Here is a 14255-nt window from a genome sequence, read left to right as displayed (position 1 = left end):
TTTGACTGTGATATGTGGTTGTCTTACCTAGCTGTCTTAAGATTACGGTAATACATTTACTGTAAGTTGCTCTAGATAAGAGCATCAGATAAGTGATTAAACTACTAAAATGTCAAATGTAAATGTTTTACATATAGATCTCATATTAGTGTATTTAATTATTTAAAAAAACACACATTTTGTGTCTGTGCGCACAGAAATTGGACTGGGTTTATATTGTTTTGTAAGGTATATTGCTGACCCAGAAATCTGCCACTAAATGCTTAAACAGGTCACGTTTTGAAAAGCAAAATGATTCCCTAACAACATCCCATCCAGCTTATTTTCAAGTATTTGAAATCCCCGAATGCCTTTTGGAATTTGACAAGGTTATGTGGGTTTCAATACATATTGTAGCGCTCGACAGCCAGACAGAGAGTTTTCCTATTCAGGGCCACAGGGAGTAGCAATTAGGCAGAACTTGTCAGCGCACTTATTATCTACATGAGTCATAAACTTCATTATAGGTCTCTTTCAAGTGTGACTGCTCTTGCACCTATCTTTAAACACACATTGACGAGGCAATTAAGATACTTTAAGACGTATTGTTCATTTCATAACCCTCTGTTTTCAGAGCCTGTTATGCAAAAAGAAAAAGTGAGCTAATTAACCATCCGACTCTGTCTGAAGTCACCATACTTACTTAAATAAACTTTAAAATCCACATACTTGAAATTGGATCATCCTTCTCATTATAGAAAACATGTTTTTAATTTGTTAGTTTAATTGGAGGGTGTTTGATGGTGTTAGATGTGTTTGACAAGATGGAAATGATTTTGACAGCTAATCTACTGTAACAAAAAAAAAAACACTTAAGTAGTGAGGAAAGCACTGGTATGTCAGACAAACTCACTACAATTAAGGGGACTGCCGATGAGAAAGCAGGGGATTCAATTGCTTTGCGCGGTTTGACAGTAGAGTTGAAAGCGCTGCATCACATCACTGAGACATCCTGATTTGAACTATACATTTTGGGTATGAGAGAGAGAGAGAGAGAGAGAGACCTTCAGTTCATTCTGCTTGAAACATCACTCATCTCATTGGACACCCCATTGGGAGGGGTGGGATAGACTCTGCATTACAACACATTATGATGCTGCTGCCTGGTATTCTAGTCATTCTTAACAGCTTAGAGACAATGGTCTGACTAGTTCTGAATGTGTTAACTATGGTGTTGCACGCATGTAAAATGGATGCTGACAAAAGCATCAGTTGAGGGGTGTAGGCCCAATGAATTGTGCTCAAACCAAGGTTTACCACTCATTATTTATTAGTATGGCCTGTTATAGAGGAAATGTTAAGTATTCTACTATTCAAGCTAAAGCTTTGAGGGAAAGATGTTATGCTATCATGCCTTTTTTGTTCTTCATATCCACATACTGAATCAATTGATGTATTTGGGATTTTCATGGAGGAGTGATTACATCAGTGGTTTGAATGCTATAGATGTCACACTACACGGTGGGGGTTCTCAAATTGAATTAATCTTTAAAGTCACACTGTACATCACAAAAACTTACAAGAAACAGATGTGAGGAGTATGTATTTCATTTTATAAAGCCAAACAGCTTCATGGGAGAATATATCACTTTGTGGTCAGGATTTCCTGCTATGTCTTTGAAATGGGCAAATCAGATATTACATTAAAAGGAAGAGAGCTCTCCTGGGTACAGAGACTCTAGAAGCCAGTGAGAAACATTTCAATTAAGAACAGAGACAGAGACACAAATTCCTAAGACACAACTAAGCACACACACACACACACACACACACACACACACACACACACACACACACACACACACACACACACACACACACACACACACACACACACACAGCTCAAGTGGTAAAACAAGCCCACAAATGCAAGTATGTCTTTCTTATTTTTCATTGTGAATATTTCCATTCTGTGTTGTAGTGTTAATCTCTGTAAGAGCTCTGGCGGTAAAACTGTTAAAGGAATTCACCTGGCTTTGTTTAAAAGGGATAAGATATCCCAATCCCTTTAATCCTCTCTCATCCATTGGTTGCTTCGCTCTGACTTGACACAAAATTGATCCCAGAATTGCAGCTCAGTGGCAGAAATGGAAATGAGGACCTTTAGGGCAGTCAGTGTGTCTCCCTCCCAACTATGGGTCAGGAGACACTGGTGGCTGGTCCCCTTGTGTCATGTGATAGAGCATGGAGTTTGTAATGCCAGGGTTATTGCGTTTAATTCCCAGGACCACCCATACGTAAAAATGTATGCTTGCATAAGTCTCTTTGGATAAAAGCATCTGCTAAATGGCATATACTATTATATTATTATTATTAGTATATAGAAGGAAAAGAGTATATAGAGTCAAAGCTAATTTATTTGACAGGTCACAAGAATATTCAAAAGATTGTAGGCATTGTAGCTGGGATTGTATATCTCAATAAAAAACAGGTTAAGAGCCTCTGTCTTTGAGAAGCTTGACTATTTACCAGAACTTTGATTATGCTAATTGGATACATTTTCAGTATGTAAGAGTGGGGAGAGGTGAATATATTTTTTGAATGTATCAAGTGCTAGAACTCAATTTCAATTATGTGATTTGTGTGATTGTCAATGGGAGAAGACCATTCATTAGCTAACCTAACGTGTAGATTTTCATAACCGTATGGCTGATGGCAAACCTCCCTGTAAGTATTCAGACCCCTTCTTTTTCCACATTTTGTTACGTTACAGCCTTATTCTAAAATTGATCAAAGTGTTTTTTCCCCCTAATCAATCCACACACAATACCCCATATATTTTTTAAATATCACATATACATAAGTATTTAGACCCTTTACTCAGTACTTTGTTGAAGCACATTTGGCAGCGATTACAGCATAGAGTCTTCTTGGGTATGGCCTGTATTTGGGGAGTTTCTCCAATTCTTCTCTGTAGATCCTCTCACGCTCTGTCAGGTTGGATGGGGAGCGTTGCTGCACAGCTATTTTCAAGTCTCTCCGGAGATGTTAGATCGGGTTCAAGTCTGGGCTCTGGCTGGTCCAGTCAAGGACATTCAAAGACTTTATCTTGGCCAGGTCACAATTGTAAATGAGAACTTGTTCTCAACTTGCCTACCTGGTTAAATAAAGGTTAAATAAATAAAATGAAGCCACTCCTAAGTTGTCTTGGCTGTGTGTTTAGGGTCGTTGTCCTATTGGAAGGTGAACGTTCGCCCCAGTCCGAGGTCCTGAGCCCTCTGTAGCAGGTTTTCATCAAGGATCTCTCTGTAATTTGTTCCTTTCGTCTTTCACTCGATCCTGACTAGTAACCCAGTCCCTGCAGCTGAAAAACATCCCAACAGCATGATGCTGCCACCACCATGCTTCACCGTAGGGATGGTGCCAGATTTCCTCCAGGCATGACGCTTGGCATTCAGGCCAAAGAGTTCAATCTTGGTTTCATCAAACCATAGAATCTTGTTTCTAATGGTCTGAGTGTCTTTAGGTGCCTTTTGGCAAACTTCAAGCAGGCTGTCATGTGCCCTTTACTGAGGAGTGGCTTCCATCTGGCCACTCTACCATAAAGGCTTGATTGGTTGAGCGCTACATAGATGGTTGTCCTTCTGGAGGATTCTCCCATCTCCACAGAGGAACACTAGAGCTCTGTCAGAGTGACCATCGGGTGGACTCCAATCCAGTTGTAAAACATCTCAAGGATGATCAATGAAAACAGGATGCATCTGTCAAGGGGTCGGATACTTATGTAATTAAGGTATTTTAAAAAAATTACATTTAAAAAAACAAAATACCTGTTTTCACTTTGTCATTATGGGGTATTGCGTGTAGATTGCTGACGATTAAAAGAAAATAGTTAATCAATTTTAGAATAAGCCTGTAACGTAACAAAATGTGGAAAAAGTCAAGGGATCTGAATACTTTTCGAAGGCACTGTACATGTATATATGATTACCAATCTCAAAACGTGTGCAATTTGCAGAACATTTTACAATACATTTAGAGTTGACTGTCTGTGAAATAGTTATGAAAAATGTATGTTCTTCATTTGGCAAATGCCCTCCAGTCCCCACAGTTTTCTGAATAACAGACATTCACAACATGAGGGTCCGCTGGGGTCATGCCAGGGTCCATTGTCCTTAGCTTAGTCAACCATGCTTACAATATGACCAATAAATATTGGCGCTTAACTCCGTGACCCTCCAGGAAGCTCCTATAGTCACTGAAAAGGACCAACTCGGCACAGAAGTTACATGACAAACCCCACTGCATTTTCTACACAAATACTTCTTGTAAGTTGAACTCAAAACTCAAAACTGTTTGTCTCAAAACTCAAAAAGTCATTATTACTTATGGTCGTGGTACTGACTCAATTAAATGTCACATCAACAAAATAAATTCAACATAACTTTGCAAGCGAAATCAAATTTATTTATATAGCTGTACAGAAACTCAGCCTAAAACCGCAAACAGCAAGCAATGCAGGTGTAGAAGCACGGTTGCTAGGAAAAACTGCCTAGAAAGGCCAAAACCTAGAATGGAACCAGGCTATGAGGGGTGGCCGGTCCTCTTCTCGCTGTGCCGGGTGGAGATTATAACAGAACATGGCCAAGATGTTTAAATGCTCATAAATGACCAGCATGTAATAATAATCACAGTAGTTGTCGAGGGTGCAGCAAGTCAGCACCTCAGGAGTAAATGTCAGTTGGCTTTTCATAGCCGATCATTAAAAGTATCTCTACCACTCCTGCTGTCTCTAGAGAGGTGAAAACAGCAGGGACAGGTAGCACGTCCGGTGAACAGGTCCGGATTCCATAGCCGCAGGCAGAACAGTTGAAACTGGAGCAGCAGGACGGCCAGGCGAACTGAGGACAGCAAGGAGTCATCATGCCAGGTAGTCCTGAGGCATGATCCTAGGGCTCAGGTCCTCCGAGAGAGAGAAAGAAAGAGAGAAAGAGAGAACTAGAGAGAGAATACTTAAATTCACACAGGACACCAGATAAGACAGGAGAAGTACTCCAGATATAACAAACTGACCCTAGCCCCCCGACACTACTACACTAAACTACAGCAGCATAAATACTGGAGGCTGAGACAGGAGGGGTCAGGAGACACTGTGGCCCCATCCGATGATACCCCCGGACAGGGCCAAACAGGAAGGATATAACCCCACCCACTTTGCCAAAGCACAGCCCCCACACCACTAGAGGGATATCTTCAACCACCAACTTACCATCCTGAGACAAGGCAGAGTATAGCCCACAAAGATCTCCGCCACGGCACAACCCAAGCGGGTGCGCCGACCCAGACAGGAAGATCACATCAGTGACTCAAACCACTAAAGTGACGCACCCCTCCTAGGGACGGCATGAAAGAGCACCAGTAAGCCAGTGACTCAGCCCCTGTAATAGGGTTAGAGGCAGAGAATCCCAGTGTAAAGAGGGGAACGGCAAGGCAGAGACAGCAAGGGCGGTTCGTTGCTCCAGAGCCGTTCCGTTCACCTTCACACTCCTGGGCCAGACTACACTCAAATCATATGACCCACTGAAGAAATGAGTCTTCAGTAAAGACTTAAAGGTTGAGACCGAGTTTGCGTCTCTCACATGGGTAGGCAGACCATTCCATAAAAATGGAGCTCTATAGGAGAAAGCTCTGCCTCCAGCTGTTTGCTTAGATTCTAGGGACAATTAGGAGGCCTGCGTCTTGTGACCGTAGCGTACGTGTAGGTATGTACGGCAGGACCAAATCAGAATGATAGGTAGGAGCAAGCCCATGTAATGCTTTGTAGGTTAGCAGTAAAACCTTGAAATCAGCCCTTGACTTGACAGGAAGCCAGTGTAGGGAGGCTAGCACTGCAGTAATATGATCACATTTTTTGGTTCTAGTCAGGATTCTAGCAGCTGTATTCACCACTAACTGAAGTTTATTTAGTGCTTTATCCGGGTAGCCGGAAAGTAAAGCATTGCAGTAGTCTAACCTAGAAGTAACAAAAGCATAGATTTATTTTCCTGCATCATATTTGGACAGAAAGTTTCTGATTTTTGCAATGTTACGTAGATGAAAAAAAGCTGTCCTTGAAACAGTCTTGATATGTTCGTCAAAAGAGAGACCAGGGTCCAGACCCTACCTGTGACTTGCAAGTAGGGTTACAAAATTCCAGAACATTTTCCAGGTTTTCCAGAAATCCCAGTTGGAAGATTCCTGGAAATCGGGGAATTTTGGATAAAGTTACCTGAATTTTGCAACCCAACTTACAGGCCACAAAACCATGAGTTTCAGGCCACTGAATGAGGGTAATGTAATGAACATGAGGCGAGACAGAGAGCTGGTTTCAAGCGCAGGGCGCAGCAGGTGTTTATTGCAAAGGACCACAGGGGCAGGCAGAAGGTCATACACAGGGGGTCCAAAAGGGCAACAGTACAGGCAGAGAACTTTTTTTTTTAAATTTTACCTTTATTTAACCAGGCAAGTCAGTTAAGAACATATTCTTATTTTCAATGACGGCCTGGGAACAGTGGGTTAACTGCCTGTACCTTGTCAGCTCGGGGGTTTGAACTCGCAACCTTCCGGTTACTAGTCCAACGCTCTAACCACTAGGCTACCGCAAGGGCTAGTAACATAGTCCGGGAGATCAGGCAATAGGCAGATAACAGGAAATCCAATAGGCTAAAGTACAGGCAGGGAAAAGGCTAGTAACATGGTCCGGGAGATCAGGCAATAGGCAGATAACAGGAAATCCAATAGGCTAAAGTACAGGCAGGGAATAGGCAAAAGGCATCATTCGTGAGGCAGGCAAAAACTATCATACACAGGAGGAGTGTGATGGAGTGCAAAGAACTGAACTAAATAATGTGTGATAATGACATGCAGGTGTGTGAACAGGTGACTAGAATTCAGGTGATTGAGATCTGGAGAGTGAGCTGCGTTCAGGGAATCGAGGTGTTTGAGAGTGTGAGCTGGAAAGTGGGCTGGAAAGTGAGTTGCGTTCAGGAGATCTACATGTTTGAGGGTGTGAGTTGGAAGCAGATGTTACAGGTAAAGCTAGGCCTCAAAATAAGGCCTTATGTTTTGTCATAAAGAGTTTCATTAGAATTATATTATTTGTGTTACTGAACAATTTTCCAAGCTGTCGGTCAAATCAGACAGCGACCAAGCAAGATGAGGCAGAAAATGAAGTCAACAGGACTTCAGGAAACCTTCTGATGATCCCCGACTAAGTCCCATTGCTGGGTGTTCCAACCTTTTCTCCTCTCCTTGTCTCCTTTTCTTTCCTTGTCTCCTTACTTCATGACTTCTGGTAGATTAGAGGGATTAAATGCAGACTCTGCGTAGCAGTGTTCATGAAAGAAAGTACATGGGAAAAGAAGGTTTGAAGAACACTAATGTAAGAGATCCTCTGAGTAACAGAACCTTATATAGACCTTAGATTATCCAATATGTTGGGTTAGTAGTGATACTGTGTAATGGTGCTGTTTCCAATTCTGTTTACTGCTGTTAATAGTTTTTATGGTTTTTACAGTTGATGTTTCCTATATCCCTCTAGGGCTTAGCTCACCCAAATGGTCCTGTGCCAATTAACTAACGCCACACAGCGGCAATTATATTAGCAATTAAATAACCTCTACATCAAAGTAAACAGTCTCCTATGTGAAGTGATGCGATCTCTATCCTGTGTTTAAATAGGAATTTATGCAAATCAGACTTCACTATATATTCCTATGAAACCATAGTAAGATACTTAAAGATGTTTGTTTCCTAATCTATTTAGAGGTGTAAAGGTAATGTGTGTATGATACTTCTGTGTTGGTCACAAACTTGCCCTGATGCATGGCTGTTGACTCCTATGATGCCATATGAATCAACAACCATATATCAGGGCAAGACTCCAATTTAACTTAATATATTTGAGATAATTGTTGTTTTACTGTGGTAGTGAGAAGTTTGATTACTGCTTATAGAAAACACTTTTTAACGTGACTTGACAGGCCAGATGATTCACATACAGATCAATTATTGTCTATTTGAGGAGATCAGGCGCAAGCTGTGCTGGCGAGGCTCTCTCAGCATGGCATAAATGTGTTTTCCACGCAGCCCTGGTGCAATCATCACATCATCATTATGCCTTTTGTGTCCAGGGACAAAAAGGCATTTGGTCTGATTTGTTTAGCTAATGCCCTGGCTGAGACCTCCAAAGTTACTAGAGAGTGGCAGCAGCGTCATAAGACATCCTGGAACAGACGTGACGTACATGAGAAGCCTGCAGTCTGCTCCTTCCTCTGCCTGGTCCTGGCCTGCTGCACGCCACCTGTTCTCTCTCGGATTGGTTAAAACTCTCTCTCTTATGCTGCAAAGGTCACATTATCACGGATGATTTTGTGTGTTTTAAAAAAAGGAACTGACCTGACTCTCCTCAGACTCCCATGTTCTGTGATGTCTGTTAGCTATTTATTTCCCAAACCTACCCTGTCATAGAGGATTTGTCTGGTCTGATCTGATTAGGCTTTTTCAATGTCATTCGGGCTGATTACCAGAATAGACAGAAAGGACAGAAAGGACATTCTTAGATAAACGCACACTGTTAAAACCATACGTGCCAAAGGGACGCATACCGACACGACACAAACAAAAATGCACACTCACAGACACACACTTTTACACTAATCCTTTGCTGCTGCTACTCTGTTCCTTATTTTACTCTTATTATTATCTATCCTGATGCCTAGTCACTTTACCCTGCCTTCATGTACAGTACATATCTACCTCATATCTCGTACCTCTGCACATTGATCTGGTACTTGTCCTCCCTGCATAGGCTATAGCTACATGCTTGTGTATTTAATTGTATTCCTCGTGTTACTATTTTATTTTTAAACTCTGCATCGTTGGGAAGGGCTTGTAAGCAAACATTTCACAGTAAAGTCTACACCATTTATAATAGGTACATGTGACAAATAGAACTGGATATGATTTGATACACCCACTCTGACACACTTGATTCTCCCATAAGTAAACAAGCATTACCTGTGCAGATCCATCTCTGCAATCACCAAATGCTACCCTACACAGTTTTAAAAAGAACACATTGAAAATGTCCTGACTGTAACAGAGGCCAAGCTAGGAGTTTCTTGTTGAAGCAGATAAACACCACAGAGGGTTATGATTTATGTATAGACTAAAGCTACAGCGTTTATCTGGCAAATCCCTGTTTACGATCCAGCTATTACTCTGGTCTGCAAATTGACTGAGAATGGAGGTGATTGAAGTGATTGTGTTAGCTGCGTTGTTGGCTAGCTCCCGACGAGTGAGCACATTTTCTATGCCAGGCAAAATTGCAACTCATTAGCTCATCGTTATGGATGTATCCAAATAAATGTCACTAGAAAACAGCTTAAACAAATGCAAATGCAGCTACTTTGCTGTTATTTTGGCTGCACTTTTTGACGTGACTGTAAGTTAGCTATAGTTGGCTAGTTAGCAAGCAAGAGATACGAACGTTGCCAGCCAGTTTGGCAATGAAACATTTAAAACAAACGACTGGGTCACGTCCATAGATACAGAGCAAAAAGAATGAACTACTGGGTAGCATCTCTGGCAACCGAACTGATAGAACGAACAACCAGTCGGCTTGGGTAGCAACCCTAGATTTGTGTGGGGACAATATCTTGTGGAAGGATGAACTAGTATAAATAAATTCATCAAAATAAAGTTAATTAAAATGTCAATCATTATTCGAATATGTTGATAATAGTGTATTACCACTACATGTTCATCAGTTAAGTGCTTGTGCTTTAGTAGAGGCAGGCTGGAAGATGAGTCTGTTTGTTTGATTAGGTCTTTGTTATTTGAAACCTAACCATTGATCAGTAAAATAGTAAGTAATCTATTAGTGAATGCAATGTCATCCACAGACACACAATGAATGCAAGTAGTTTCTTTTGTCGTAGCCATGAAGGAGCATATTGGTCATGTAATGGTAATAGCACTGATTGATTTATTAGTCCAGGGTCACTCCTCACTTCACTGCTGTTTAATCTAAGAGAGGGTTGATTGAGTCAAATGCGACCATTGAGGGTGTGAGATGGAGGGCAAAGGCCTTCACAGCTAGGGAATGGATCAGAAAACAAATATATTAATGCTATGCCTTTATTAACATTCAATGAAACACTCACCCACACTTGAGTGCTACTGTACAGTACATGCAAATTATGGTAACAGTGACTTGATTAATATTTGCTGTATTTAATTTCCATGAACATGGCACACAGTACCATATGGCATGGGGGCTTAGCGGCTCCAACATCTTTCCTCAATGAATTTCACAGACCAGCAAGAATGCATTTGGTTTATTTGAATACTTGATTTGACTTCTCCTTTTGTTAGCACTCAGCACAGCATACTCTATTTGTATAGTGCTTGTAATACAATCTCTCAACTATCTCTGTGTTATGTGCGGTGAAGTACAAGAAGTTCCAACATAAGCTGCCACAAACTGCGAGGGAAAAGATGGAGTATATGCTCTGCATAGCAGCAGTCTTTTTGGGGTCATACACTTAACAAAGGGATGTTTTCCAATGTTTTTAGTGTCAGTGGAAGGCCCAAGTAAATGCAATGGGTTTAATTTATGCAGCCCTGTCCAGCAAAAAGGGTGGAGAACAAACTTTTGCCGCAATGTATCCTTACTAGGGATCCATCAATCAATGGAATCTGAGCAATGACATTTCTCCTACTGACTCAATTCCCTCTGCTCTGCCTCATGCCCACACTCACTCAGTCGACCAACACGCGTCATTGCATGCAGTTTGGTATGAAACCCTTTTATGTTTGACGTAAAGTAGGAGCACAGTGGAATCCATGCTAACACAAAATATGAAAAATTTGTGGTACACCTACAGTAAGTCACAATCATGTCAAGTATTCCTTACTACCCCCTCCAAAACAATGGTGATGTCACTGCTAGTCTAAATGTTTGTTTTTTTTACTTTAGGGGGGGTGACTCATCAGTATGTAATTAAAAAACGTATTAGTATTTCGGTACTATAAATTCGACTGGTGGATGTCCTGGTTTCTTCAGGGTATTTTTCTGCGGCATGCAGGCAGTTATCTGTGTCCTCTTGTGCTGAGCATGAGGTAAATGTTGGGTTCAGTGGAATGTTAATGGTTTGGAACATCTGTTCTGCATTGTGAAGATTGTCATTAAGAGACTCTCGGAGTGCTGGTGGCGCTGCAGTTCAAAAGACAGGAGGACTACATTACCATATGCTGTCCTCTCTATCTTTCCTGCTCTGGTGTTGGAAATGTTCTCGTGTAAGTTCTCTCTCCCTCTCTACTTTTGATTTTCTTTTATATGCTATAATTTTGTGTCTGGGCAAGTGTTATCCTTATAACAGGTATGAAGGTAAGACCCAGATGCAGACAACATCGAATTAAAAATGATTTAATAATCCAACAGGGGCAGGCAAAAGACAGGTCAAGGCAGGGAGGGGTCTGTAAACCAGAGGTGGAGCAACGGTACCGGACAGCAGGCAGGCTCAGGGTAGGCAGAGGTCAGTAATCCAGAGGTGGGGCAAAGGTACAGGTCGGCATGCAGGCTCAGTGTCAGGCATAGTGGTCAGGCAAGCAGACGGGCTCATTTTCAGGACAGGCAAGGGAGAGCGAGAAAAAGAGAGACTGGGAAAAGCAGGAGCTGGGGCAAAAACACTGGTTGACTTGCCAGTTTGTCTTGTTTGTCAACAGAAGAACAGAGAACACGGGTATAAATACACAGGGGATAATGGGGAAGATTGGCGACACCTGGAGTGGGGTGGAGACAATCACAAAGACGGGTGAAACAGATCAGGGTGTGACACCTTAGGTTGGAATTGTTTTCCAATAACCTGGAAGAATTCATTCTGGTAGTCGTTGCTGATGATGCAGCCACTATTTTCCTTCCTTGAGTATTGAGTCAGTCACAGTTGAGTGTCACTGCATTTTTCAGGCCCGTAGTCAGTCAATACTTTTTGCAGTGATGGACGTTTTTCTCCAGGGTTACATGCTTTTACCACCTATTTTTATGTATTACCACTTTTTCACAGACAGACACTATTCAACCACAATCCAGTGCCAGGGTTACTGTGTGTCACAGGAAACTCTCTAGGGACACTCATATTTATGGGCCATTCCCATACAGACACATTTATCAGGCCTGTTTTCACCCACTTCAGCAGAAAATAATGGCCCGTGGAACCTAATTGCTGCATCAAGCAAACACCCTCCTCCGTAAAAAGATAAACAAGGAGGCAGCTATCACAGCTAGCAGGAAATCTTGCAGATACAGATGTTTTCTCTGTCTGAACTACTAAACAATCCTCTAGACTAGGCTTGACTCTGTCCTCTCTCTGCTGTCTCCTCTCTAGGTGTGGCAGTGTGGCGGGAGCATGGAGGTGCTGCCCTGCGCCAGAGTGGCACACATCGAGCGGACAAAGAAGCCGTACAACAATGACATTGACTACTACGCCAAGAGGAACGCCCTGCGGGCCGCCGAGGTCTGGATGGACGAGTACAAGTCCCACGTCTACATGGCCTGGAATATCCCTATGAATGTGAGCGTAGCCATAGTCTGACAGCGCCGGACCTATGGAGAAACATACGGCCAAGGTCAAGGCTATCATCTATTGATGATATAAATAGAATGACATTCTATGACAAAACAGGGCTTATTTCTGTTGATGATATAAATAGAATGACATTCTATGACAAAACAGGGCTAATTTCTATTGAGTGTAATGGAGGTGGTTCTATGAACCAAGCTCATGAGAAACCTTGCCTAAGACCTGAAGACTTGTGTTAGCTCATACCAAAGCTTTAGCTCAGCAGGGTAACACAGTATTATGGGGCACAGGAGACCGAGTTTGAACACAGTTGGTCACATGAGTCTGTCTGCTCTTTTACTCATCCATTCATCCATCCATCCATCCATCCTCACCACTTGTTCATTCAGACCAGCATCCTGTTCTGTGCCGGGCAGGGCCCCTCTAGAGAGACTATGCCTCAATAGAAATTCAGAATTCAGATTTCATCCCACTCAACCTTCAGAGCTGCTCAGTGAGATCTGAACGACGACGTCTGGCTCTGGGTGTTGGAGCTGAGAGCTGAAACCAAATTAATGAGGGGGCCTTTCATTTAATCAGAGTCCGCTTTCATACACATCAGTTTAGATGTAATTGCTTTCAAGAGCCATTGAGATGGGCTTGGAAAATAATAATTTTCAATAATAAAAAAATAAAAATAATAATAAATAAAAAGAGCTTAATGCAGAACACTAATTTCTGTACTGCAAATTATCTGTGTGTCACAGGGTGCGGGTGACAATGCTTTATTAAAACACAGCCTGGTAGAAATTGTATGTTTTTCAAAACATTATTGTCAGTAGAAACAAGCTTTGGATTGTGTTTCACTCAAACAAGGCCTCCTGCATAGGAGCACATTAAGGTAAGAATCCTAGGGAGGCCAATGCCTCTGTAAATGTGGCAGAAAGCTAGGGAGAAGAAGGGAGAGGTACAATGGATGTATGCAGGAGGAGCATCCTACTGATTGAAGGCCTCTGACAGTAACTAAGACAGCACCCTATAGACAAACTAGCTCATTGCATAACATTCTTTATGTAATTACAATCCCAGTGGCATGGTGCTTTTGCCTCTCTGTCCCATGGCACAGAAGTTATTTTATGTACTGTACAAAACATATAATGTTATAACTAATCCATCTCCCATTCCCTCCACCACACACACAGAATAATGGGTTATTGGTTACTCTGCTAGGAGGGCAGGGTCTATGATTCACTGTGGTTACCACCATCAGGTAGTCCAAATAACGTCTCCCAAATGGAATGCATCTGTTAGCCTAATGTTACAGCTAGTTAGAAAGACAGAGGACAATGCCATTATTCTCAGATATTAAAATATGGTTGATGCCTGTGGAAAGGGGAGATTTTTAAAGTCAGTGTGCCTCTTAACGAGGCAGTGTATGTCTGCTGCAGAGGCCAGGGCACAGTGCAGAGCAGTTATTAAGCAGCCACCTCCATGCACAACACCGGCCGGCACGGCGGGGCCGTGAGGACTCATAATTAAGCAGCTGATTAGAATTTGCACAGCATACATGTCTAATGAAAGAACAATGAGGGTCCCACATGACAGGCCACCATCCGTCCATCTCTAAACCAAATCCACTATTCCTCTCTCAGCTTCTCTTTTCTTTTCCTTTTT

General features: G+C 42.0%; 1 protein-coding gene across 1 annotated transcript in view; it reads left to right on the top strand.

The window, feature by feature from the left end:
- Positions 1-14255, top strand: part of LOC115111747 (polypeptide N-acetylgalactosaminyltransferase 9) — a 94565-nt gene that overhangs the window by 55673 nt on the left and 24637 nt on the right. Inside the window, exon 7 of the mRNA XM_029638119.2 lies at positions 12408-12593. Coding sequence (XP_029493979.1) covers positions 12408-12593 — 186 coding nt within the window. The remainder of the gene's footprint in view (positions 1-12407; positions 12594-14255) is intronic.

Source organism: Oncorhynchus nerka, linkage group LG27 (assembly GCF_034236695.1).
Source record: "Oncorhynchus nerka isolate Pitt River linkage group LG27, Oner_Uvic_2.0, whole genome shotgun sequence".
NCBI classification, from domain to species: Eukaryota; Metazoa; Chordata; class Actinopteri; order Salmoniformes; family Salmonidae; genus Oncorhynchus; species Oncorhynchus nerka.
The sequence above is the reverse complement of the archived record's forward strand: the minus strand, read 5'-3'. Positions and strand labels throughout refer to the sequence as shown.